We start from the raw sequence: 26,416 nt of genomic DNA on the forward strand, positions 1-26,416 counted from the left end.
GCAGGGTTATCTTTGTAAGAGCGTGGGAAAATGGATGATGATGATGATGATGATGGATTTTAAAGAGGAGCAGTGTGAGTAATGTATTCCTCACGCTGCACTTGGCCTGTCAGCTGGGTTCAAATCAAATGTGAATCATTGACATTGGTCGCCAATGCCCGTGTGTTCCGGATGAGATTGTTGTGCCAAGCAGATTAACGGTTACTATGTCATGGGTGGTAATTACTCGTACACGATTGTAATATCTGGATTGTTGTAGCCCGTTTTGCCATAATTTACATCAAACATTATTCCTTCAGTACTGTAATATAGTGATAAACTAAACTTTTTTTTTTACTAGGAAAGGCCCACAGCTATATAGCTCTTTTTCAGAAGCTCAACGAAGTGGCGAATCACGTGGACATTAAAAGCAGCCAAATACTCTTTTAAACGCACGATTCTAAACGTGGAGGGAACAACCGGAGGACCCGCAGAAAAAATCCATGCGACCACGGGGAGAACATGCAAACACAAAATATATAGGCGTCAGTATCGAACCCACAACCTCCTGCATACCAGGCGAGGGAGTTAACATCTGGCCACCGCAGCACCCCACAGAGGCAGCTCAACACAGCCCCTCCTGCCACAGCATTTGGCCGACTTATAAACGCTCGACGCCAACACGCGACCTGGCGACGAACCCATTTGTAACTGCTGGGGTGTACAAAGGTGGGGAATAAAGAAAGCTGCCCGTTGTCCCAAATACCGTGGCGGGAGATGGAATCAAACTGGCAAGACCAGCATTGCAGGTCGTGTGTGCTAACCATCACGCCACGGCAGCATCCCTCTCCTGCATTCGATGTTTAGCCAAACATCTGTCAAGTCTCTTTGTTTTCAATGCCAAGTAGGAAATGTGAGAGCCTGCTGCAGAGACTCCATCGACGAGTGAAAAATAAGCTTGTGCAATGATAGCTTGACGCCCGGACGGGCCATAGGGCAGCAGTCCGGGCAAATGTCCAGTGGGCCGGTCCATTCTGAGGGCCGGTGGGCCGGGCTGTGTGGGGAAATTGCAAATGTGATCAGAGTAAGAAAAAAAAGATCTCGTCTAATGCGCACACGCTTCATTGATTATTTACGCTCCCAGCTGGAATCAAGTCCCCACACATTCGTCCTCACCGGCCCCAATTGTTTTTGGACCCAGCCCCAAATGGGCCAATGAGGATCGCACGGCAAAAAAATACCGCTAATAACGTCGTCACATCGCAACATCTAGCTACTAGTAGCTTACTACACAGTTTGTCGGACAGCACGTTTAAAAACAATGTATCGCCTTGTAGCCCGAAATTGGGCCGGTGTGTTTACAAATACCCGGGCCGATTTTTAGTCCCGGTCACTGGCTAGGTGAGCGACCTACTTTCTGCGCTGTTCCTTACGGGGCACCTGTTTCAGAGCGCGACACCAACGCCTGCCGTTACGGCACCAGAGCGCGGCTCTGCGCCATCATGCTGCCCTGGTAGCGAGTTGGGCCGTGCCCTGAGTCGCCGTGTGTGCGTGTTGACGCACGTTGCATATAAAGAGACTCCCACTCAACGTCGCGAAAGGGGTAAAGCATTTTTATAAATCATTAAAAAATAACACCGTTCTGACAATTGTGGTTTAAAAAATAATAACCCATAAGGATCATCACCACTACACTTAATAAAGCAGGAGAGGTCCTGGCACTCACAACAACACAGAGTGCATCGTGCGGTGAATCGAGAAATACTTAGTGCAAATTACCGAGTTACATTTTAAATTGCACACAACGTAGACCGAATAAGTTAAACTATTCCAATACAAATTTACCATTGCGATCAAAAGTTACTACTAGGAATGGAGGATGTCTCCACGTTGGTCCACACGGGGACATGCGCGTCGCACACGCCTGCAATACTGTGCGATGTTGGCACTCCGTAACAAGCGTCAGTTAGCCCCATACATAACAGCACCACGTTGCAAGTACCGGTAGCTTCACTAAATAATGGGCCAAACGATTGATGCTCAACCTCTCCCACTCATGGCGTCGACGGTTCAAAATGACACCCCGGGGGCCGCAGTAATACCAATGCGTAGATTTGACTTAAGTGTTTTATCCAAATATTAAAAAATCTATTTCGGGACGGCCAACGTTATGGGAGGTTTGGTGGCACGCATACGGACATTCCAACTGCACAGGTAGGAGACCTGCAGATTTCTCGCACCACAACCACCATCACCTCCTACAGGCACGTTGCTAACCTGCACCTGAAATGTGAATGGCGTCAATTCATCCAGTTTCCCAACGTGAACTGCTGCTCGTGTCACGAGTCGCACTTGTACAATTTCACAACATTCCAGATGAACATTTACAATCAGTGATATTTACTGTAGTGACAATTTGCTTTAAATTTTCGTATGTACACACTGCCTGGTATCACAGGCAAAAGCCCTCCATATATATTTTCTCTTTTGCACAACGAAGCCATAATCATGCTGCGAATTCTTCCCTTTGCTGCACTTTTATTCTAAAAACAAACTGCAGAACATTCCAGCGGACCATCCCAGCGACTGAACCTCGTGACGCCAAATAACTGAACTGCAATCTGAAATGGCTGTGCACCCCCTGTACACCTTATGTACATCTCAAAGTTTACAAACTTGCATATGGCAATACGGTACTCCAAGTCGAGAGGGTGGGGACAAGAGAGACCTGCGCGTCTCTGACGAGTCAAAAATATTTGCCGAGAGGAAAAAAAAAATAGCTCAAGGTGGGGGGGGGGGGGGGGGGGGACTCAATGCCGCTCACAGGACGTAGAGATGCCTCGAGAAGTTACCCGGAACGGGCACCGGTTCCGGGGCGACTATTTCCACGATGGACACGTACGTTCCGGCGACGAAACCTGCGAAGCCAACGACGCTGACGACGCAGTTTTTACCGATCACCAGCCAGTACTGCCAGGGCCTCATGGCCGACTTGAGTTCCGCGGTGGACTGCTCTGTGGAGTCTCCCCCACGACCCGCGCCGCCCTGATGTCGCCATTCTGGCCAGAAGGTGACGATCTCCAGGAGGGGCGGAATGATGAGGGCGAGCGCCGAGCTGCTGATAGATCCGACCAGGGCGATCACGAGGTCGAGCTTGGGGATGAGCATGGCGAGGGCACCTGGGTGACGCAGCGCAAGGCGGGAAGAGCCACATCCTCAACGCCCGCGGACACGTGCGCGCATCGCAGGGCCCGCAATTCGTGACGCAAATGACTGATATGACACAAGTTGTACAGCAGCAGCAGCAGCAGTAGTCTGTATTTCACGTTTGTGGCCTTTCTACATTAAAAAAATGTTCACATGGTGTGTGCCGGGGATGTTTTCTTACCATTATGATCCATACAAAAATAAAAATTCAAAAACAAATGTCGGATTACCGTATCTCGATAAAAATGGTTTAGGATCGATTCGGAAGTAATGTCACGAGCAGGAAATGACATCACTTATAGGTCATCACTTCCGTGCTTTTACCGTAAAAGTGGTGTCACGTGGTATCGAATGATGCCACTTTTGTTCGCACAAAAGACATTCAATTCCAACGCAATGCAACGACCCGAAAATATGCAAAGCTCAAAAAAAGATCCAAAAATTCTCCTTCAAAATAGAAAATCCATGACCTTTAAATACGAAGCCCTAGTCGGCCTTCAATAAAGAGTACGGTTCCCCGGGGCTCCCCAGCCTTGCTTGGAAAGTTTTACACGCGCGACCATTCCGATTCTGATGTGCGGAACGTACATGTGATGCACACGAGCACGGCTCGGCACATCAAGTCCACGGACATCTGCCAGCGCCGCGGGACTTTGGCCACGAAGAAGGGAGCGATGATCTCGGCCGCCACGTAGAACTGCACCCCGTAGCTCACGAAGATTCCCAGGGAGAAGAGGATCTTCACCGACTCGTACAGCCTGGCGCATGCACGCACGCACGCGAGCGCACGGGAACAATTTCTCCGTCCGTCACTCGAAACACATGCGGCGGGGGGTGGCGCAGTGGTAACGTACTCTTAGGTTTTTTCGGTAAAGTAACGTAGGTAAAAAATAATAAAATTAATAAAAATAAAATAATAATTCACGACGTTTCGGAGGCAACACAAGTCTCCGTCATCAGGTGGGACCGTCACAGCTAGTGAAACGAAACGTGATTTTTTTTTATTATTACTTTTAATTTTAATTTTATTATTTTTTACCTACGTGACTTTACCGAAAAAACCTAAGAGTATGAATCCTTGCAGTCACGAAAACTTCAAATCTAGAAGCAGTGGTAACGCTTGTACCGCACGGCAAGATGGGCCTGGGTTTGAATCCCGACACGGGAACCTTTCCACGTGGAGTTTGTGTGTTCTCCCACTGGAGCTATGCACTTTTAAATCTATATTGAAAACTTATTTCTTAACAACTGCTTTTTGTGTTGAGTTTGTTGTCCTTCCCCCCGCACCTCCGGTTCGCACGGTTGGCTACGTACGGCGCAAAACAAGTTCAATATACGCACATACACTGTTCTGCATGGGTTTTTTTCCGGGTTCTCTGGCTAAACAAAACAATGTAACTGGTGTTGGCCAAAACATCCCAATGCTGAAACACTACCTGCAAATTACTCAACTTCCGGGATTACATGCAGCAGCAACATTGCCCCCCCTGCTGCGAAAACTGGGCAGGAGCCTTCTGAAAGAGAGTCTTGAGACTCTGTGAGGGCTTTCCTGGAAGAAAAAAACAAGATAAAAGTACCCATTGGAGATGGGCAGGTTCAGGGTCACGCTGGGCATCACTTTGGAACCAAAGCACACGTATCCCAGAGTGCCAAGCGACAGGTAGAGCAAGGTCACCACCAGCATTCCCATGCTGAGCAGCAGCTTGAACGAGCCGGGGTCTCGCATCCGGTTCTCCAGCGGCAGCACCTGCAGCAACACGACAGGGAGGCAACAATTTAACGTGTAGGTTTTCGCAGCCAATACATTCCATTCGTAATTTACATTTTGGGTTACGCCACGTAATAAATCTGGTCAGATTTATGTCGCTAGACCCTTCACCACCCCCCCATAGCCAAACAAATGAAAGTGTCACGCGTACAAGCGTTGAGCGTGCCAATTTTTGTTGCGTCAGCTCTTCGGTAGGCAGAGGTACGATTCTCACAACAAATGTAGCAATTATGCACGCGACGTTTTGCTCGAAACTGTGCCAGGCGTATTTTGGCCGTACATCAGGAAGTCCGATAACCACGTCATCCGACCCGGCTTCTTCAATAGGGTGTCATGACATCCCAGGAACAACCAATCAGATTTGACCTCGATGTTAACAATTACAAATAAACGTCCATTTTACAAAGACAATTATCGAGAAAACAAGCACAGAGGACCACTAAGGTGCTGTTGTGAGGGATCACGCCAGCAGGAGATTCATGTCACGTTTCCACCACCACTGGGAAGTGTGCTGACCTGGTCGTGAGCTGGGCTCCCGTACCCACTCAGCTTGACTAGGCCGAGCCAACATCGAATGGGTTGGTAAGAGAACCCTTCTATCGCGAGCCACACGCAGATTCTACCCGGGCTGTTACGGGATCAATCAGAGATTTGGATGCTCACGCCGTGGTATCTCCCGGATTAGTTACATTTCTCAGCCGTGTCAGTGATCAAAACACACGGCGGAAGATCACACTGAGAGAACGACCAAGGGGAAACACGGATTGGACAACAAACAAAAATCGGACAACAAACATAAATGGGAGACGTCACGATGACGGTTAAGAAAAGCCAGCTAGCGGGCTCGGGGTAGGACATCGCGAGAAAGGGACGATGGCCGATGGTCAAGACCAATGATGGAATGTAAGCTAAAGGGGTACAACACGGCCCAGACAAACAGCCACCACAGAGATGGAATGGTGAGGTCAGCTCGCTCGCACACACACACACACACAAGGCTTGCCACGTTTCCACAGACTGTGCATCGTCCGGAGTGTCCGATGCGTAGACTCACCACACCGATACCTTCAAAGGCAAAGATGGCCATTCCGAAGAAGAGGGGGAGAGCGTTAGCCTCTCCCACGTACTTGACATCCAGTGTTGTCGGAATGTTCTGTGGTAAAGACCAGACGCGGGATCGGCACAAGCCGTCGCGGTTAATGCAACAGCAGCAGCGTGTCCGGCATTCACCCATGTACGCGTTCATATCACAAAGACACCAACCACGCCGTTCAACACGCTGCACCGCCGAGCGCCACGAATCGGCTTCCGAAGCGGGTGCCTAAAACCAAATCGGCCTGAATGTTCGCAGACTCGTCACATCTCCGAAGCTAAGCAGGAATTTTTTTTGGCCCGTTGGTACTTGGGACGGAACACTGCCAGCGAATACACCAAGAGATTCAGGCTTCGGCTGCGAGGTGACCACGAGATTACAGCAATGGACTCTTGAATCTGTGTGAGCTTTGAATGGTATCGCCTCGAATGCATGGGTTTTCTCCAGCTACTCTCCTTCATCTTTCTTACCATATACCACTTTCAATGCAGCACCCTACTTAAAAAATTATCTTGCGACTTAGCGAGGCTTTTCAGAATCAGAATATTTATTTGTACTGGAGGAATCCGATGAGTTATAAAGCTCTTTTTCGCAGATGTCCAGTAGGACATCTGTGGTGACAGGCACTTTCATAGGTGACAGGCACTTTTATTAATGCGAGACGTTAGTTTCGTCTTATACCATATGCACCACACTCACCACACTCGTGAACTGAGGCTCCCTTGAGGACACCGGCCATAACCCGAACCCTCCCTTCCCTCTTGGCACGAGTGTGCACTCAACAAGATACTATTCTGAGGGATGATTAAATAAAATGTTTTAAATAACCTGCTGAAGAGTGAATTGGTACATGTTTAAACACGTAGGTTTCCACAGCCAAGATTATGATCGTAGTTGATGTTTGGGTTAGGCCGCTTGACAATCTGACTTTTATGTGTGTTGAACTTCTTTCGCACCGTACGTAGCCAACCACGCTAATCGGAGGCGCGGCTTAATTTGTGTCAGGAGCCCCTCCACCGCCCGACCACAGCCAAATAATTAAACCGATTCGCCAATTACGATGTTGCTTTATCTCGCGGGTAAATTGAAGGAAAACTCACGCGGCCCAACGTAGAACTCAGATACGCGACACTTCGCCCGGAACTGCGTCAAGCGCCTTCAGGCGAGCGACCAGGAAATCAGAAATAATTATTTTTTTTTTCTTTCTCTCTCTCTCCCCCCTCCACCCCCCAGGCACGACGGCCACATCCCTCGTCATGGCAGTGGAGGCTACCGGGCCCCCAGAGAGAAGCGTACCGTCGACATGTAGTAGTAGATAATGATGATGCTGGTCAGCATGCACACGTTGGCGAGGGCGGAGAAGGGAGCCAGCCAGCGCAGGTTCTTCACGAACGACAGCAAGATGATGAAGGGCAGCAGGCACAGCATGTACAGGCGCTTGTCCATCGCGAAGCCTCCCGGCGCGCCTTCCTCGCCCGCGGACTCGCTGGTGCCGTTGTTTCGCTGCTCCACCACCTGGCGGAGGTGGTGGGGCGCGATGGGGGAGGGAGGGAGAAATTATTTTGTCATCTTCGTTTGTATATTTTCACAGTTAATAGCAAGCAAGCAAATAAACACCACCTATGGTATGCTGAAGCTTCTTTCGCACCGTACGTAGCCAACCGTGCTAATTGAAGGTGCGGAAAGAAGGACAACAAACTAAATACAAAAAGCTATTATCAAGAAATGAATTTTCAATCTATATGTAAAAGTGCATAGCTCCAGTGGCTTTCTATTATCGGAAGAAAGAGCGTTCCAGACGGCCGCAGAAGCACATCTGAAAGCGCGCGATGCAGTGACCGTCTTTGTTGACAGAAGTGAAAGAGTTGAATACAAGGTAAATGTGGCATAATATGTATGGTACCACATACCTACAATATGCTCTTCATAGACTGTTATAATGAAGGTCTCATTAAACAAAGGGTTTGCATGAACCTCACGATAAGCATTATGCATACCCGTCAACCCATACGGTTTACCTGTATTCTTGTACGGGGAAACAGAGTTTACAGGTCCATACGGAGTACAGCCGTTTCAATACGGGCTTTGTAGGATGAACGTTGAGATTTATAAGGGCACGGAGTGACCAATAAGGTCTGAAATGGTCTGTAATAAGGTAGGGCACTGATAAGTGGGTTGACAGGTATGATCATGTGATGGTAGTAAAGACTTTTTTGCATGTGGAACGGGAAAGAGTTTAAAATCCCCCTTTAAAAAAAATCACATTATAAAAAAGGTACAAAAACACCACGGATCTACAAAACAAATCACGACCAAGAGCACGGAGGCAAACAGAGCATGAACGAGGTGGGGCAACATCCTTAACCTTTCTAAGTGCCGGGCCAGGTCCCTAATTGCCCTGCACTACAAACAAAAGATTAGGCTGATCGCGAGTGACTACCTGCTTGATGTTGTCCGCCATGAAGACGAAATAAACGCAGCAGAAGCCCAGCTGAGTGGTGATGAGAAAGAGGCTGATCAAGTTCCTGCCGTCGAGACACAAACACCCGGCGACGGGTTGGAACGAAGGGGTTTTTAATCACCAATCAACCGATCTGTATTTGACGTGTCAATATCGCCCTCGATAAAGCAGGCGTCTCAGTGCACATCACAGCAGAACGGGAACAGTACCAGGGGCAGGGTGCGACAGGATTGAATAAAGAAACCTGTCACGCCCCGAGCGGCTAACATCGAGAGCAATGCTCGACATTAATTCGCACGGTAGATTGTACGCAGCCTAGAGTAGGCCAAATACTCAACTTTAAATCCATTAGCAATGAGCCAACGGGTTTATCGCCATTCAATTTTAGCGCATTTTACAAACTTTCTGCAGTATCACAAAACACTTTTGTCACATAACAGGCATATTAGGTGCTTTCGAATAATAATATTTTGTGTTCTATATTCACCAAATAACATGTTTTCAAAGTGCACAGTCTGTTGATTAACACTGTAGAATGCACAACCAATGCACAAGGCTTTAGAAAGCTACGAGTCAAGAGTTCTATATTCTTTGAACCAAAAATACGAAAAAGAATGACTATCATCATCTTACTTTCCCCAAGATGCTTTAGAATTTAGCCACGTGAAGTTGGAGACCTCCATAGCATGCATGACAGTGCCTCCATAACACAGGGTTGAACGCTTCAGCCTAGAGCACACACACACAAACACAATGACGATGCAGACGCGCCGGTCAATTACCAATCACGACACACACACACACTATACCACAATTTTTCAAGGCAATATGGCTAAGGCAGTGCCGGATTATTCTAGTAGCAAAAGTAGCACATGCTACAGGCCCCGCACTTTCAAGGGCCCAGCGCTAGATGCTTTCAAGCTATTAATTCCGGTTTAGTGATTCTGCACTATTACTATAGTACTATACTGCCTTTTATGAACGACTGGGTATTTAAGGTTAGCGATTTGTCGTATTATCTGGCTGTATAGCAAATGAAAAAATACAATTACTTTACTATGCAAGTAAAAAATGTACGTGTTTTAATATTTATGTGTTTTTATTTATTTAGGGCCTCTTTATACCATATGCTACAGGCCCCGCACTAGCTTAATCTGGAACTGGGCTAAGGTGTGGAGGGTGGGGTTGCTGCACAGATGAGGAGGGTACGGGGACTCCCCATACAAAGGTAACAATTCAAGTAAACGTCACACTGGTAACTTCACATGTTGGTGACGTCACATGACTGGAGTTTACATTGTCATGTAGAACGCATCGTGTACTCAAAGGACCGCAAGTGAACTGCATTCCCCTACCCCACACAGATCCTTTAACGGAGCAATGCGGAATGAGGACCCCGATTTCGAAAGACGCCGTAGAGGCTGCAATGTGAACTGCGATTGATTTCCTCTTCAGCAATCATCAAAACAATTCACATGGGATCGGCTGATAGCTGCAAAGTTTGCGGTTCTCCTGGCCATCGCGCGCAGCAGGATTCATGGCGAGGGGATAATGAACGAGAGCCATTCTCTGTGCCTGTCAGGGTCGAAACTACCGCTTTGACGCTTAACGCATTGCAGGTGTAATAATCCTTCCAGAGACGGTATTCGGAATCGGTCCTTTTATTTCCACTCCACAATACACTTTGCTCACTCACTCTCCGTTGCTGGCAGACAACGGAGAGAGGACAGACCACGCACTAAGTCCCCACCGCGCACGTGGCAATCCCAGCCCCCGTCCGCGCGTGACCCTGCTCTTGTCAGTTTCAGTCTGCTCTCGATCGTTCCCCTCCACTCGCTCTTAATACCTTCGTCACGTGGTTCCCCCAGCCAATCGTACATGGACAGCTTTGACCATTCTCGATGGTTCCCTGTCAATCCCGGGACCACGCCCCTCATCCGGCTCCCCATTGGCTGGGGCCCCGAATGGCTAGGCCAATCACTCCTGATGACCTGTCGTGATGACGCATGGGCCATGGTCCCTATCTCAACCCTTATTGGCTACAAGCAGGACCGGCAAGCCAATCCCCACGTGAACCCTCTATGGCTGTTATTACACAGGGATTGGCAGACGCCCAGGAGGGGGTGGGATCGTTTTATGATGCGCGGCTTACTTTCTGCACAGGTAGTGGCTACACCTCACGAGGGTCAGCATGCAGTCGACAGCAACAATCGCCATCACCACGAGGCACACGGGTCCCACCTATACGTACGGATACACAAAGACAAAGATCCCCCCCGTATAGCCTTAACAAACTGTTGGGGAAAGTGTTGTTAGCGAGCACCTATGAAGGCCGGAACGGCACACGAGGGGGTGGGTGGCCAGCACCACGCCCGGCCGCCATTGTCCCTAGTGGCGACGTTTACACATCGCTTCAGGTACTCATTTGAGGCCGAGTCGACCTCAGGAAAGCCCAGGACCGGTTCAGATAATGGCACCCGTGTGCGCCATGCGCGTGAATCGAACTCGGGTTGCCAGATTCGTAGCGCAACGCGCTAACTGCTACACGACCGCGCCCAATGCATACACACATACCGAACCCTCCATTCGCCACTAAGTGGCGTTGACGTCACCACGACGCTTGTGCCAGGCCATGTGCACCTTGAGGCCACGTGAAGTGTCGAACGCCCGCTGGCAGGTCACGGGGCAGACCCAGGTGCCATGGGTCGACTGACTGAGATGACCGAGATGACTCGCTGATGCACCACCTGTGCCCCCCACCGTACCAACTTGCTGTGCTTTAGCCACACACGCGCGTGCGCACGATGTGAATCCTTACCACAAGCCCAGCGTGTTTCACGGCGAGTGGGAGGCTCAGGAGGCCAGTTCCCACATTCCCCTTGAGGAAGTGCAGCAGCGTCTGAGCAAACCTGGCCAGCGGACACACACAGAGTAGCGGGGTCATTCGAGACATCTGCCTGTCACGTGGCAAAATGTTTTATGATACAGTAGGGAGTTTGTAAGCGGGCGAAAATTAAACGTTAAACCTGTTGGCCCATTGCCGATGGATTGAAAGTTTAGTATTCGGCCTACTCTAGGCTGGGTGAAATTTACCATTACTGTCGAGCAGTGTTGTCGGTGTTAGCCGCTGAGGGCGTGATGAGTTTCATGATTCAATTCTGCAGCTCTATTCACCGGTACCGTTCCCGTTCTGCTGTAATGTGCACCGGTGGCTACTTTATTGAGGGAGATATTGGTATGTAAAATAAACATTGATCGACTGATCTGCACTCTGCAGCAGCAAATCGAGCGTTCGGTCCGACAGGGGGAGCAGTTCGCTCGAGATGACGCTCAGAAGGCCAAACAGGCAGGCTCACAAACGCAGTCCTCGTTTAACACAGAAGATGCATTCCTTAAAAGTGCCGCATTAAGCGAAAAACGCGTGAAGCGAAAACATTATCCCCATAAATAATGTAACGATAAGGTTTGGCGAAATACGATGTACTACTACGCATGCGGACAAAGAACTGAGGGTATTTCCGCTGCGTAACTGTATCATTCTGCGTACTGTATCATGCAACTCAACCGCACAGCTCACGAAAGTAGTTCGTTGTTGACCGCTCAGATAGCGCGTTATAACGGTGCTCGTTCCACGTTGCGCGAAAAGTGCTCCCAAATGGAAGAGCCGCGTTAGAGTTGCGCGAACGTGCGTCAAGCGAGGACTTACCGTGCAGCCAAACTACGGCCCAGTGAGTTTGCGAGTTTCACAAACCTACGTGAAGCACCAAGTGCCGGACCGCGGGCGTGTGCCACCACAACCCCCGTTCACCTCGCGCGACGAGCGAGCCGACAGTGTCGTGTTGGGGTACGCGTGGCGACGTACGTGGTGGTGTGCTCTCCACGATTGCCGAGCCCCGAGCCCGCACCGCCTCCACCATCGCCTACATCGGAGTCCATTCCGGGCGTGTCCGAGTCCAGGCCGGGAAGATCTCCCTCCGAAACGTTTGTGGCTCCGTACACATCCTGGAGCAGGGGACTCAAGGCCTCACGTTCTGATGCGACACAACCCAACACACCACGGCCACCCTTGGTGGCTGCTTACGACAACAACCTCCCTCCATGCCGGGCTCATGAAGCGCGACGCAGCAAAGCCTGGTGGTGCACGTGGACAGATGTTTAACGGAAAGCAGCGCGATTGATGCCCGTGGAGTCGGCCGTCGCCCGTTTCAACCGGCGAACCTCCTCGGCGCTGACGACGCATTGATGCAAATTGCGGATGCAAGCTACGTGCGACCAAAATAATAAGCACAGTTAAGCACTTGTACCACAATTTTTTTAATGACATTTTTATTTAGAAATATATATATATTTTTTTACAGCACAGCCATCTCTCGCCCACTGTAGACTTGCCAACCGCAGAGGTTGGGGGTTTGTCTTATAATCTGGTAGCCGTGTGTGTGTGTGAGCAGATTTACATAACGTTATTGACACTGGGGACATGTTTCCGGTAAATATTTCTTTTCGGAACGGGTGAACATTCATCATCCTCAAAGTGTTATGGGGTCAAACCCTGGCCAGCTGAATTTGCATACGATTCTTTGTGTTCGTAAGAAAATGTCTTAAAGTCTTCACGTTTGACTTGCAAAATAGATGGCATTATGCATGCAAGGGTATTCATCATGAAATGTGTTTGCTCTCCTTGTGAATAATTATCACTGCGCTCTATAACACTTCAGAGGATGTCAAAATGCGATGTCATTCTGGGAAACTGGCAGATATGATTATTATTTGCATTCTGTGGCGATCATTCAAATTTGGGCTTAAGGACTGACCGCCACGCACAACTGATTCGCCTATGCCGTTAATACATCGCGATATTTTGGAGCCACGCAGAGCAGTGAGGTTGGGCATTCCAGCATGGGTTTCTGCAGCGTCCAGGCACGCAGAGTTTGCTCCACGGGGTGGTGGATCAGTGTGCAATCCACAATTTAATGGAAGGCAAAGCACGCAAAGCGTTTACGCTAGTGGGTGAAATTCCACACTGCTATGGCGGGGTCCACAGGACAACCATCGTTCACTCTCCCCCAAGTGGTGCTCATTTTATTGAGCATCGAGAGGTGAAGGGTGAACCCGAAGCCAGACATTTGAACGGGCGGCTTTTTTTAACGCAAACCATTCGCCCGAACCCACTGGTGCCACCCGGCTCGATTGCCGTCATTCTGGAGCATAAAAACTCTGAAACTGAGCAATAACCCAGACACGTAACGATTTATCGATGGAAAATAATGATTTAAGGCTCCCAAGACAGGCATCAAACCACACGTGCAAGGCTCACTTATTTACGATCTGTGCACACTGGGGTACGTATCGCATGGACATGTACAATTTTCAAAAGAACGAGGCAGAACGAACAAGACGGACGTAAAAAAAACGAGTGTACAAATGAGCCCGAAAAAACCCCAATAATACATCAATCATGACCCTTGAATCTTGCTAATTAATCAAATTGCATTGGTGGGTCAGATGTCTGGTGATAACTGTGCCGAAAACTGCGAGCACGTGAGAGTTGAGAGGTGTGGACATTGAGAGGTGATTGTTGAGAGGTGTAGAGACGGTGAGACCCATGGGGGAGACATTGTGTGGAGCCAAATTCTTACAGGGAGAGGAGCATCGGAGAGGTTCAATTACCACACTTGTCGCGATTATGTAAGAGATTGCAGAAACTCTGCTCATGTTCTACAGCGTCACCTTGCATTAACGTTACGCAACCCAGCGCAAATTAATAACTTACGAAAAAATTTACATTAACAATTTATTACTTCATAGGTGGCAGATTATGTTTCGCTACGGCGAGATAAACATAACCAAGGTATTGCAACAAAAGTAACAAAACATATGTGGGCACGAGCTCGTATCGACTGTCATGTATCGATTTACCACGCCCAGTAAGCCTGCCAGCTTTTCAAAAACTCGCACAATTCAATATATATACACATCAATGCCTACAGTTGCAATCCATGTATCCAATAGCAGGTAATCTCTGTGGGGTCATAGATGGATAGATTTTATTTATTTATGTTAGCCTCTATTTCATGAGCGTCCTGCGACGGTACGGATGCTACATCGTACAGATATTAAGGGGCTACGGTGGCGAGATGTTCACTACCTCTCTTGGTATACAGGAGGTCGTAGGTTCGATCCCAACCCTGGCGCATATATATGTGGAGTATGCATTGCTGTCAACCCATACGGTTCACCCGTATTGTTGTGTCTATTTGTTTGTGTTTCTCCCTTGTGATGGAACTTTGTAGGATGAACATTAATATTTATATGGGGTGACTAATAAGGTCTGAATTGGTCTGTAAAAAGGTAGGTACTGATAAGGGGTTGACAGGTTTGAGTTTGTGTGTCTTTCTCTCTCCCCGGGGTCACGTGGATTTTTCTCCGGGTCCTCCGGTGCTATGCATTTCCATGTGATGAGCCACTTCGTTGAGTTACCATTTGTGGCCAGGTAGCTTCTGAAAAAGAGCTATACAGCTCAGTGGGCCTGACCTTGTGAAATAAAAAATTTTTTAGGTTTAGTTGAGTTTTCATTCACTGGTGATGGGTAAGAGAGGTCAATCACGTTGACTCCGAGGGCTTATTAAGTAAAAAATCCACGCGACCACGGGGAAAACATGCAAACTCCAAATATACAGGCGTCAGGTCGGGATCGTACCCACAGCCTCCTCCATACTAGACGAGGGAGATAACATCGCATCACCACGGCACCCCAGTCAGCCCTCCGTCACGGCCTATAAACACCGTTTATTGCATTTCGGTCGTCTCACATATTTTACAAAGTCCAATTTTCTGGACGAAATTACAAAGCAATGTACTCAATGTGACTGAAAAACATCTCTCATTGTACTTGAGAATCCAGTTTAACTGCGTGCAACTGCCTGGATTTAGGTAGATATCTTCACCAAGCCGCATTGGCCAACGCGGTAAAGTGTGGTCAAGATCACCCTCGAGACTTAAAGAAAGGGAACAATCCAGGCGACACCAGGGCCCCATTGTCAAGGCAGGCCATTGAAACAATCCTGTGAGTTCCAGCCAAGGCTGAAGAGCTCACGAGAAAGGGCGAGTGGGTTACGCCAGAGGTCGCAAACGGGTTTTGATACCTTACCCGTACCTGTACCCGGCCGCACCAGGGTCGCAAAGGGGTACCCGTACCCGTACCCAGCCGGGTACTGGTAACCCGTACGCTACCCGTACCCATACCCTACCCGAAATGAGTGACAAACGGTTACTCACCGGTGACTCACGGCCTACCCGTACCCGTACTCGGCCGTACCAGGGTCGCAAACGGGTAGCCGGGTATCAGGTAGGGTACGGGTATCGGGTACCCAGTTGCGACCTCTGGGTTACGCCGGCACATTGCACCTACACAAGATAACCTATCTCAAGACCGTTGCACATACACCACGTTTCCCCCGAACTCTGGTTCCAACAAGAAGCGATGCCAGCTGGGACGGTAAAGGAACCGGGGCTGCTGGTAATCACGAGTTACGGATAAGACACCTTCTATATTCTACCATTGCTACACACGACATGTGGACTCTGAACTAAACACATCAAACCTTGTACAATTGGTGACAGAACTAAGGGAATTAAGCCCTTTCCCTTTCCGAGGCGCCTGCAAGTTGCAGGGTGGGTATCCCGTTCACCCGTGAATTTCAGAACGTGCGAGTGGTTAGCGTTAATTTTATTTAGAGAGGTGTAGCGACGTTATTTTTAAAGACATTATACTCCCCGCATAGAACTGTAGCGACACGACCACACTCTACGACAGCTGGCGCCAAACTGCACCATACGCCCTGCCACCGATAAAGTTATTTTAACATTTTCTTCATCGGAATGGGAAAGGGTTAACTGGGACATAGCTTGACTTGGGAGAGAAATTCATATATTTAAAGAGCAAAACCTTTCTTGACAGAGAGAACGTATGGAGAGTAATTATGGAAAATGGAGATTCATCGTTTCTCCACGAATCAAACATAGATTTAGGATTCCAAACTACTTCCAACCGAGTTGCCCAGGTAACATTAAGGTTCTATAGTCACTACAAGTAAAGATAAATACAAATAATTAAAATAATAATGCATTCACAGTTATTATTGGAAATATTATTATTGTTTACCGAAATCAAATTTCTCAAGCACGATTCACTCTGCGATCACCTTAGTGCATTTACGTTCCAATCGCAAATCCGAGATTAAATGCAAAACCATTGACTCACGGGGCTGTTTCCGAGGATGAAAACTTTAGAGGTCCGTTTTGTCGGCATCGTTTCACACGATTGTAGAGGAACGGCGCAAATTTTTTTTAAGATGATGAACTTGACAGAAATGCACTCGGAGATAATTTGTCCTCGGCAACTGTCTGACTATGTATTTATATAAAGCATATATATCTAAACAGCCTACATTTACAATCCTGCAATGAACGGTCCAAGTACAATTGGTAACATCTCGCGGTCATAAACGGCGATTAGAATGACATTAACTCAGCAAGTATTCTGAAAAACAGCGGATAAGGCTTTTTTTATCAACTGCAAAAACAGGCTTTCCCTGCGTGGACTTGCACATGTAACGATGTTCAACGTCACTCACAGACGCCAGGTGCTTTTGCCAACATCCAGAGCGGTGTGGAGCAGTCTCGAATGAAAGCAAATAGCTGCCGAAATTCCACCTTCGCCGCAACGTTTTGGCCCAGGGCTTCGCTGGTCACTTTCCCCACCCGTTAATAATGGTGCAGCCACAATAAGAGGCAACCGACAATGTGGTGCCTATTTTCGCGACCGCAGGCTTGATGATGGGCGAGTCAAGCCGCAAACGGGGGTGGAACTCGTAACTTTCCGATTGTGGGCTGCTCGATTTACCGCAGAGGTTTGGGATAGGTTTGGCTTAACAAAAGGATCAGCACGAATATATAGACGACATATAGAGGATTACTTTCAGTCAAATATTTGATACTTGAACGGCCAAAGGAAGGGGGATAATGTACAATACACAAATATCTACATGTTCTCAAAAAGTCACACTCAAGAGATTTTGATTTCTGTTGCTTACGGTTCAAATCATTCGCAACTCAATGAACCAAACGAAGTCGGAGGTTTTTTTTTGTTGTTCTCCCATCACACAAAAATTAACCGGAGACATCACTTGCACCATCCTGACTTGGCTGCTTTGCTACGTTCTGCTTTTGCAACTCTGACAAACGTAAATTATTGTTGGCGTAAAAACGATGATCGTAACATTTCATGTTTTATCAAGTGGAAAATGCAACACGTTCTTAATCAGCAAATATGTTAAATGGAGGGTTAAACGAATGATGACATGGTGGAATGTGGTATTGTGACATACACGGATAGTGCTGAATGTGTATTAAACGGTTGGGGGGGGGGCCATGGAAGGATAAGCGAAGGAGGGGGGCTGGCAGTGGGCTAAGGATATTTTTCAGTAAATATGCGTTAGTCTGCGGTAAATTTGTGGTACGTTGCAGTAAATGCGTAGGCGTTTGCAATGATTTGGAGTAAATGTGGTGCTTTGCGACAGTTTGATGCTTTGCAGATAAAGTGCGGTACATTGCGGTACCAGGACCCAGTTTAAGTGTCATCAGTTCGCTTACACTTTTGGCTGAGGTTTATAGCGGAACGCAACATTCACCGACAACTCACAAATCCAAGTGACTTTAGATTCAGACACGTGTAACTAAAAATGGGACGTGTCTGAGAGTATGCCCACGTGGGTTTGTTGGATCACAAGATGGACAACATGGTGAGGACCTTCATACAGCAGTAGACAGATTGTGGCTAACAACGATAATGATGATTAAATGCGGGAGAGGGCCCAGAGAGTCTGCGAGACACACGAAGGGACTTGATCGTGAGGCGTCCAGGTTCGATTCCATCTCCCTGTGTGGCATTGGACATGATGGAGCAAGTTTCTTAAAGACACTCACCCTTTGTACACCGAGCAGTTTAAACTGAACTATTTTTTATTTTACTATTTTTTATTTTACCAGGTCAGGCCCACTGAGCTATGTAGCTCTTTGTCAGAAGCTACCTGGCCACAAATGATAACTCAACGAAGTGGCTCATCATTATGGAAATGCATAGCAACCAAATATTCTGAACGCATGTTTCTGAATGTGGAGGGAAACGCCGGAGGACCCGGAGAAAAATCACGTGACCACCGGGAGAGAGAGAGACACGCAAACTCCAATAACCTCTTCTTGGTTCTTTCGGTAAAGTCACGTAGAATGGAAATAATAAAATAATAAAAATAAAACATAATAAAATCATTCTCACGACGTTCAGACTGACTGTCTCCTCGACAGACCTGTTCTCCACCTGAGGACGGCTGCTTGCGTTGTGGCCGAAACGTCGTGAGAATTATTTTATTATGTTTTATTTTTATTATTTTATTATTTCCATTCTACGTGACTTTACCGAAAGAACCAAGAGGATGAATCCCTGCAGTCACGAAAGCTTTAAATCTAAACTCCAATAACCTGTCAACCCCTTATCAGTACCTACCTTTATTACAGACCAATTCAGACCTTATTAGTCACCCCTTATAAATCTTAGCTCAACCAAGTGGGCTTATCACGTGGAGATTTATAGCGGCAAATACTCGAAACGCATGTTTCTAAATGTGGAGGGGAAAACTGGAGTAACTGGAGAAAAATCCACGTGACCACGGGGAAAAAGACACGCAAAGTCCAAATATACAGCAGGCGTCTGGGTCGGTATCGAACTCACAACCTCCTGTATACCAGGCGAGGTAGTCAACATCTCGCCACGGGGGTGCTTGTATAAATGGGTATGCCACAGTTGATCAATCGGCACGTTGCGTGGAGTGGGGTAAAGTGTGGGTAATGCCTACTACGTACAAGACGGTCAAGGCTCATGGTCAACATGACCCGGACACAACAAGAGGCAGGGAGTACACGGGACGAATCGAAACAATACAATTGAGACAGAACGAGGCAGAAGTTACAACAACAAAAAACCAAGATAGTGCAGAGCAGAGGACAAGTAAAAAAACAGAAAACAATACATACGGGACAGTACTGCGGGGGGGTTGTCGGTCGTGGCAGGCATCTAACGACGATTGAACCGGCGAGGAGGAGGATGATTTTTATCCTCCTAGAATCCCATCCGTACAATTGGGACATGGAATACGTCTGTGTATTGCATGTCGGGTGTTGGTATAAAACTAGCACGTACGTCGCCCAACCCAAAAATGGATACGGATCGTTTAACAATTCACTGCCGTCATTTATCATAATTCGGGGACGCGATTTCAGTCAAAAATTAATTATTTTTCTCGTTTGACCATCTCCTTTGTGTTGTACCATACTCTCCTGGTTATAGGAAGCCCTTTGCCCCCCCCCCCCCGTAATTTAAAGGAAAAGTTGGTTATGGGTGCGTTGTAATCTGGAAGCTGTGCGTGCGCGTGAACGGATTTGTACAACGACGGGCTACGTTTGACTTGCTGGAGCATCTTATAATCCAGATAACACTTTCATTCGGTCTCGTCTTTAGTGTCCCCTTCAATACCCCTAAACTTAATGTTTGCTTATGATTACCATGCCAATGCAGAAATAATTATTCCATACAAAATTTGATGTCGGCATCGTGAAATAACCGGTTTTGACAGATGAAATTATGCATCGTCAGACGCCTGGGGATTGGATGGAGAAGTAAACTATAGCCCACACTTGTAAACTACAATCCGCATGCTATTACATGCCCACAGTCACAAAGTACTGTTAGCGAGCACCTATGAAGGCTGGCACGGCACACGAGGGGGTGGGTAGCCAGCACCACACCCAGCTGCCCCTGTCTCCCCATTGGTGATGTTTACACATTGCACCAGGTACAATTTGAGGCTGAGTCAACCTAGGGGAGGCCCAGGACCGGTTCAGATAATCGTCACTGGTGTTGGCCCCGAGCGGGAATCAAACTTTGGCCGCTGGGTTCGTAGCGCAGCGCGTTAACCGCTACACTACTGCTCTCCACAGCCACAATACGAAGACACACACATAAACTCGGTTTAACACGTAGGCTTTCGCGACCAATATTATCCACAACAGAGGTTTTTGGATTAAATCGCGTAAATATAAATGTGTCGCTAAATCCGCCACCAACCCGACACAGCCACTTAGTAAGATTTGTCACACAAACAAAACATGCCAATTAGTTACTAGCACAGCACACCGGTTGTGTTGGAGAGTAAACCCACAGCATTTACAATTCGAGTACGACGTTTCGCCAGTAATTACGACTAGCATCATCAGGCGGACAGCCAGATTTGTGGAGAAATCTTCCTGCTTCGGTCTAAACAGACACATGAACTGTTCATGCCCCCTGCTGGTAACACGTGGACACCACATGGAACTAGCCATCATAAGACACATTTTATTTTTTCAAGGTGCAGCTCTTGAATCTCTTTGGCACGGCCACTGCTGGCCGAAGAGCTTCCACTCAAGGAAGTTTCAAAGGGCCTCCCAAGATAATTTTGGTCGACTCTTCCACGCTGCCCAGATGTCAGAGTACCCACACTTTACCCCACCATGCACGACCTTCCGATTGGCTGTGGTGTCGGAAAGACAGACGCCGTCTTTCCGACAGACCTGTTTCTTCACCCGAGGACGGCTACTTGCGTTGTGGCCGAAACGTCGTGAGAATTATTTTATAATGTTTTATTTGTATTATTTTATTATTTCCCTTCTACGTGACTTTACCGAAAGAACCAAGAAGATCCATCAAGGTCCTTAAGATCTTCCGATCTTCAACTGCTCAGCACTCCCAGGGTTAGGTTGTGCTCTTTTGGTGATCGGGCTTTTGTTCCATAGCGTGGCACCCACAAGCTATGGAACACCTTGCTACTTGAAATCAGGGCAATCAGAGTCGGTAGATACATAAGTCAGATTTTAAAACCCATCTCTTTAAAGTGGCCTTCCCTTTTTAGTTTGGTCGGTTGTCCCTAGTTCTGTTTCCTGCATTTCATGCATTGCGCATTGGGATCCTAGGATGGAAAGCGCATTATACATTTGAATTATTATTATAAAGTGCGCAAGTGGTACTATGAAACGATTTCAAATATAAGGCACTTATCACGAGTAATATGGTGGCGGTATGGACCACTATCCGTCATTAACACGTGTAACTCAGAGCGAAGTAAAATTAAGAAAAGTTTTGTGTAAACCAAACATCTTAACCTTAAAATCCAAAAGAAATCGGAGCTCTAGCATTTAAAAGACTGCAAACATCGGATATTAACACGGTACACTTTGTAGCTTTCTGACTTGATGTGCTTAAGAGTTGTACCGCATGTTGTTGCCTAACATCACGGGCGGTTCGATCTGAAAACAACATCGGGGAAGTTCAAACAACTTCTTTGGAATCAGTCACCCCCCTAGGCACGCCACTCTCTTTACCTCTCTACCTTGTGACCCTCTAAGAGCCAGATCTCATCACGCTGTCGTCGTTAAAAAAAAAACCCACATCAGCAGCGTGAAAATACGTGGATGGTGCTAGCCCCGCAAATGAAGTTCCCGACACCAGAACAATCAAGAGGGGCCGATGTCACACGGTGCTTTAGACGACGGCTGTGACACTTAACACGGAGGCAACGTTGGTCGACCGTGCACACAAAAAACAAATAACGTCACAAGTTCTTTCCCTTCATCTGCACAAGGGGCGCGTGGACTTTGTCCTGGTACATTACCGCCGGTGGAACTTGGAACCCAGCCTCAGCGGCGTTCCACCGTGAACATCTTCGGGTCCATTGCGAAATTTACCAAATTCCGTTATGGGAATCCGTCTTGACCAACAACAAGAAGAACTGGCCACCTGCCATCAAGTGATGCAATTTTCTAGCGGCACTCATGTGGGAACCACGAGAGATGATGATGATGATATTGGCGAGATGTTAACTGCCTCGCCTAGTATACATGAGGTCGTGGGTTCCAACCCTACCCTGTTGTTTCTTTGGAGTTTGCATGTTCACCCGGTGGATTTTTCTCCGGGTTCTCCGATTTTCCCCTCCACATTTTAAATCAACATCCCGCGTTTAGAGTATTTGGCAGCTATACATTTCCACGGGATAATGATTTGTGGCCAGGTAGCTTCTGAAAAAAAGAGCTATTCAGCTCGGTGGGCATTACCTGGTAAAATAAAAAAAGTTTAGTAGTTTATAGAACTCGATCTTGATCCACTGAAACGCACACTGGCCTATGTGTACAATACACAGTACACTTAATGGTACACTGGAAGAGTGCATTTTCAAATGCCTTTTTAACGTTATTTTCTTTTACTTAAGGCATTTAATTCGGCAAAAAAACGGATGCAGTAATCCGAGCCTCAAAACAGAAAAGTACCCAATCTTTGGTTCTTTCGGTAAAGTCACGTAGGTATAAAAGTCCATCATCAGGTGGGAAAGCCTGCTACGTGACTTTACCGAAAGAACCAAAGAGTATGGATTCCTGCAGTCACGAAAGCTTCAAATCAAGATAGAAAAGTACTTAAATCATAAAATCCATGCGTAAAGATGTTTCGACTGCCATTGAAGGAAGTTAACTAAATGCAAATGAAACCTGAACGGCCATGCAAGTCGATAACAAGATTCTGAGACATTTGAAGAGAATTTTGCGGAAATTGTACGATACCTTTGGAGTGGCTTGTATATAAATAAACGATTAAGCACCTCCTCACACGTCTACTGACATCATCGTCGTCGTCTTTATAGCAACCTACAGGCCCATTAACTGCAGGAAGTGACTTAAGAAGTCACCGAGGCACCAAAGTTTGGCTAAAACGCCCAGAGATGGAACAATTCCGCAAAGAGGTCACGCGCTACAAATAAACTGAAAAACAACTTTTTGTGAGTCACGCCAGCGGGGAAAACGCCAGAGAATGTAGATTTAGGACGATTATTACAGGGCTGAGGCTAAACATTACGAAATAAAGGTTGGTGCTTTCAGGAAACTGAACTTGCACATCAAATGGCAACACGCGTGTTGCGGAACGCTTTTAAAATGTGACCACTTTCAATTTCAAGTTCATTGATTAGGTATAGCCATGTGAGCCATTCGGCTCTTGAATCGGGTGCAACCGCAACAAACAAAAAAACAAAAACATGAACAAGAAAACATCTTAAAGTGACTATGTGACCAAGTGCAAACAGAAAATCCAGGAAAAGACAGCAACACATTGCAGAAAAAGCACAGTACACCAACGCTGTGCGCAAATCCCAGTGGGATGCAAGTCAAACAACAACAACAACAACCACAAGACAACTTAGATTAAGGCCATCAGTCTTACTCCGTACTACAACAAACAAACATGGCCAAACCCAAAAAACTTTTCGAAATCACCAAAATAAAGCCAAGAAAGCAATGAAACGGTGATCATAGGAACTGACGGATTTTTCACAATAAACGACATAGCGGCGATAACACGGACAGCCGACACAGTCGATCAATCGATCAGTCGATCCGTCGATCAATCGATCAGTCAACCTCGACGGCCGAGGCTACGACCCGGCAGCTCCTCCGACCCCCCCAGATGATCACCGCGGGATCATTATCCCGGGCCCACATATTGCCGCAGTGGTTATACTTCAACTCTAGAGTGAGTGGTTATGATGCTGACTGAGGTCGTCCGAGCCAGGCCGAAGACGACGATGATGATGATGAAAAACTAAAAACGACCTTGCAAACCACGAGAACGTCCCGCGGGCGGGGTGGGGGGGCACTCCCAATACCTTCCCGATCCATGGCGCTGCCTCCCGGGGTAGACGGCGGAGGGGAGCGCGGTGGTGGTGGTGTCCGCGTGAGGGGGGGGGGGATAGGAGGAGACGGAGCGAGAGCCCAGAGTGCTGGGAGCACGAGAAGCGAGCGCAGGAGATGAACGAGACGGGGGTAGGGGAAGCAGCAGCAGTAGCAGCTGGAGGCGCCGCTCTTCCTGTACCACCCAGTCACACGCCTCCTCGAGTCCCTCTCTCTCCACTCCTCCTCTTCCCCCTCCTCCTCCTCACACTCCTCGTCTCGCCGCCTCCACTGCCGCTCCACGCGGGGGACCCGGCACCCACGGGCAGCGTAACACAGCGCGACCCGGCAAAGTCTCCAACACCACCGACACCGCCGCCACTTGCTTACAGCCAACGTCAAGTCAGAGGCTTTACCTCTCATCCAGACCAGAGGCTTTACCTCTCATCCAGATCAGACGCTTTACCTCTCATCCAGACCAGAGGGTTTACCTTTCATCCAGACCAGAGGCTTTACCTCTCATCCAGACTAGAGGTTTTACCTCCCATCCAGACCAGAAGGTTTTACCTCTCATCCAGATCAGAGGCTTTACCTCTCATCCAGACCAGATGCTTTACCTCTCATCCAGATCAGAGGCTTTACCTCTCATCCAGATGATAGGGTTTACCTCTCACCCAGACCAGAAGGGTTTACCTCTCATCCAGATCAGAAGGTTTTACCTCTCATCCAGATCAGAGGGTTTACCTCTCATCCAGATCAGAGGCTTTACCTCTCATCCAGACCAGAGGGTTTACCTCTCATTCAGACCAGAAGGGTTTACCTCTCATCCAGACCAGAGGGTTTACCTCTCATCCAGATCAGAGGCTTTACCTCTCATCCAGACCAGAGGGTTTACCTCTCATCCAGATCAGAGGGTTTACCTCTCATCCAGACCAGAGGGTTTACCTCTCATCCAGATCAGAGGGTTTACCTCTCATCCAGACCAGAGGCTTTACCTCTCATCCAGATCAGAGGGTTTACCTCTCATCCAGACCAGAGGGTTTACCTCTCATCCAGATCAGAGGTTTTACCTCTCATCCAGATCAGAGGCTTTACCTCTCATCCAGATCAGAGGCTTTACCTTTAATCCAGACCAGAGGCGGTTAAATTTCGATTGAAAGCTTTCGTGACTGCAGGGATTCATCTTCTATTTTAGTTTTTTACGTGGTGATTTGGCTGTTGCAGCTCCTTACTATTAAAATTTCCCTCCCTTTATTACTGCTAATCCTACTTCCTCCCTTTCTTACCGCTAATCCTACATAATACACGAGCATAATATGACTTTGAGACCCCCCCCCACCAACCACACATACCACAAGTAGTCACTACTCCCATATCTGTTGATATGTAAACTCCTTTGTCAAGGCGCTCTCCTCCTCTAACCCAGCTTAAATATACGCTGCCAAGCTTGGTGGTGTTCATTCAGACGCTGTCTTTCCGACAGACCTGTTCTTCACCTGAGAACGGATGCTTGCGTTATGGCCGAAACGTCGTGAGAATTGTATTTTATTATGTTTTATTTTTATTATTGTATTATTTCCCTTCTACGTGACTTTACCGAAAGAACCAAGAAGACCAGACCAGAGGCTTTACCGCTCATCCAGACCAGAGGCTTTACCTCTCATACAGATCAGAGGTTTTTCCTCTCATCCAGATCAGAGGCTTTACCTCTCATCCAGATCAGAGGGTTTACCTCTCACCCAGATCAGAGGTTTTACCTCTCATCCAGATCAGAGGCTTTACCTCTCATCCAGACCAGAGGGTTTACCTCTCATCCAGATCAGAGGGTTTACCTCTCATCCAGACCAGAGGGTTTACCTCTCATCCAGATCAGAGGGTTTACCTCTCATCCAGACCAGAGGCTTTACCTCTCATCCAGATCAGAGGGTTTACCTCTCATCCAGACCAGAGGGTTTACCTCTCATCCAGATCAGAGGTTTTACCTCTCATCCAGATCAGAGGCTTTACCTCTCATCCAGATCAGAGGCTTTACCTTTAATCCAGACCAGAGGCGGTTAAATTTCGATTTAAAGCTTTCGTGACTGCAGGGATTCATCTTCTATTTTAG

General features: G+C 47.6%; 1 protein-coding gene across 3 annotated transcripts; it reads right to left on the bottom strand.

Moving 5' to 3' along the window:
* Window positions 1-1,576: 1,576 nt before the first annotated feature.
* LOC144734910 (proton-coupled amino acid transporter 1-like) lies at window positions 1,577-24,711 on the bottom strand. 3 transcript variants are annotated; one of them, XM_078617353.1, is made up of 11 exons: window positions 24,306-24,711; window positions 12,371-12,510; window positions 11,327-11,417; window positions 10,661-10,749; window positions 9,142-9,237; window positions 8,488-8,572; window positions 7,344-7,562; window positions 6,009-6,107; window positions 4,764-4,933; window positions 3,775-3,944; window positions 1,577-3,158 (listed from the first exon to the last, which is right to left on the bottom strand). In XM_078617353.1, the coding sequence occupies exons 2-11, from the start codon at window positions 12,442-12,444 to the stop codon at window positions 2,800-2,802; spliced, it is 1,452 nt and encodes a 483-aa protein (XP_078473479.1). In that variant the 5' UTR covers window positions 12,445-12,510; window positions 24,306-24,711; the 3' UTR covers window positions 1,577-2,799. The 3 variants fall into 3 exon arrangements, with proteins under 3 accessions (XP_078473479.1, XP_078473477.1, XP_078473478.1); XM_078617351.1 differs by having other exon boundaries at window positions 12,371-12,539; XM_078617352.1 differs by lacking the exon at window positions 24,306-24,711 and adding an exon at window positions 16,769-24,280.
* Window positions 24,712-26,416: the final 1,705 nt, after the last annotated feature.

This window comes from Lampetra planeri, chromosome 53 (assembly GCF_965212315.1).
Source record: "Lampetra planeri chromosome 53, kcLamPlan1.2.h2, whole genome shotgun sequence".
Classification (NCBI taxonomy): domain Eukaryota; kingdom Metazoa; phylum Chordata; class Hyperoartia; order Petromyzontiformes; family Petromyzontidae; genus Lampetra; species Lampetra planeri.

Bases quoted from the DNA above. Each gene is read 5' to 3' on its own strand.
- LOC144734910 (XM_078617352.1), bottom strand. From the start codon at position 16,816: ATGCCGACAAAACGGACCTCTAAAGTTTTCATCCTCGGAAACAGCCCC. The intron at 8,573-9,141 runs GTAAGATGATGA...TCTCGACGGCAG, and splicing joins TCTAAAGCATCTTGGGGAAA to GAACTTGATCAGCCTCTTTC. The intron at 6,108-7,343 runs GTACGCTTCTCT...TCTTTACCACAG, and splicing joins TCTACTACTACATGTCGACG to AACATTCCGACAACACTGGA.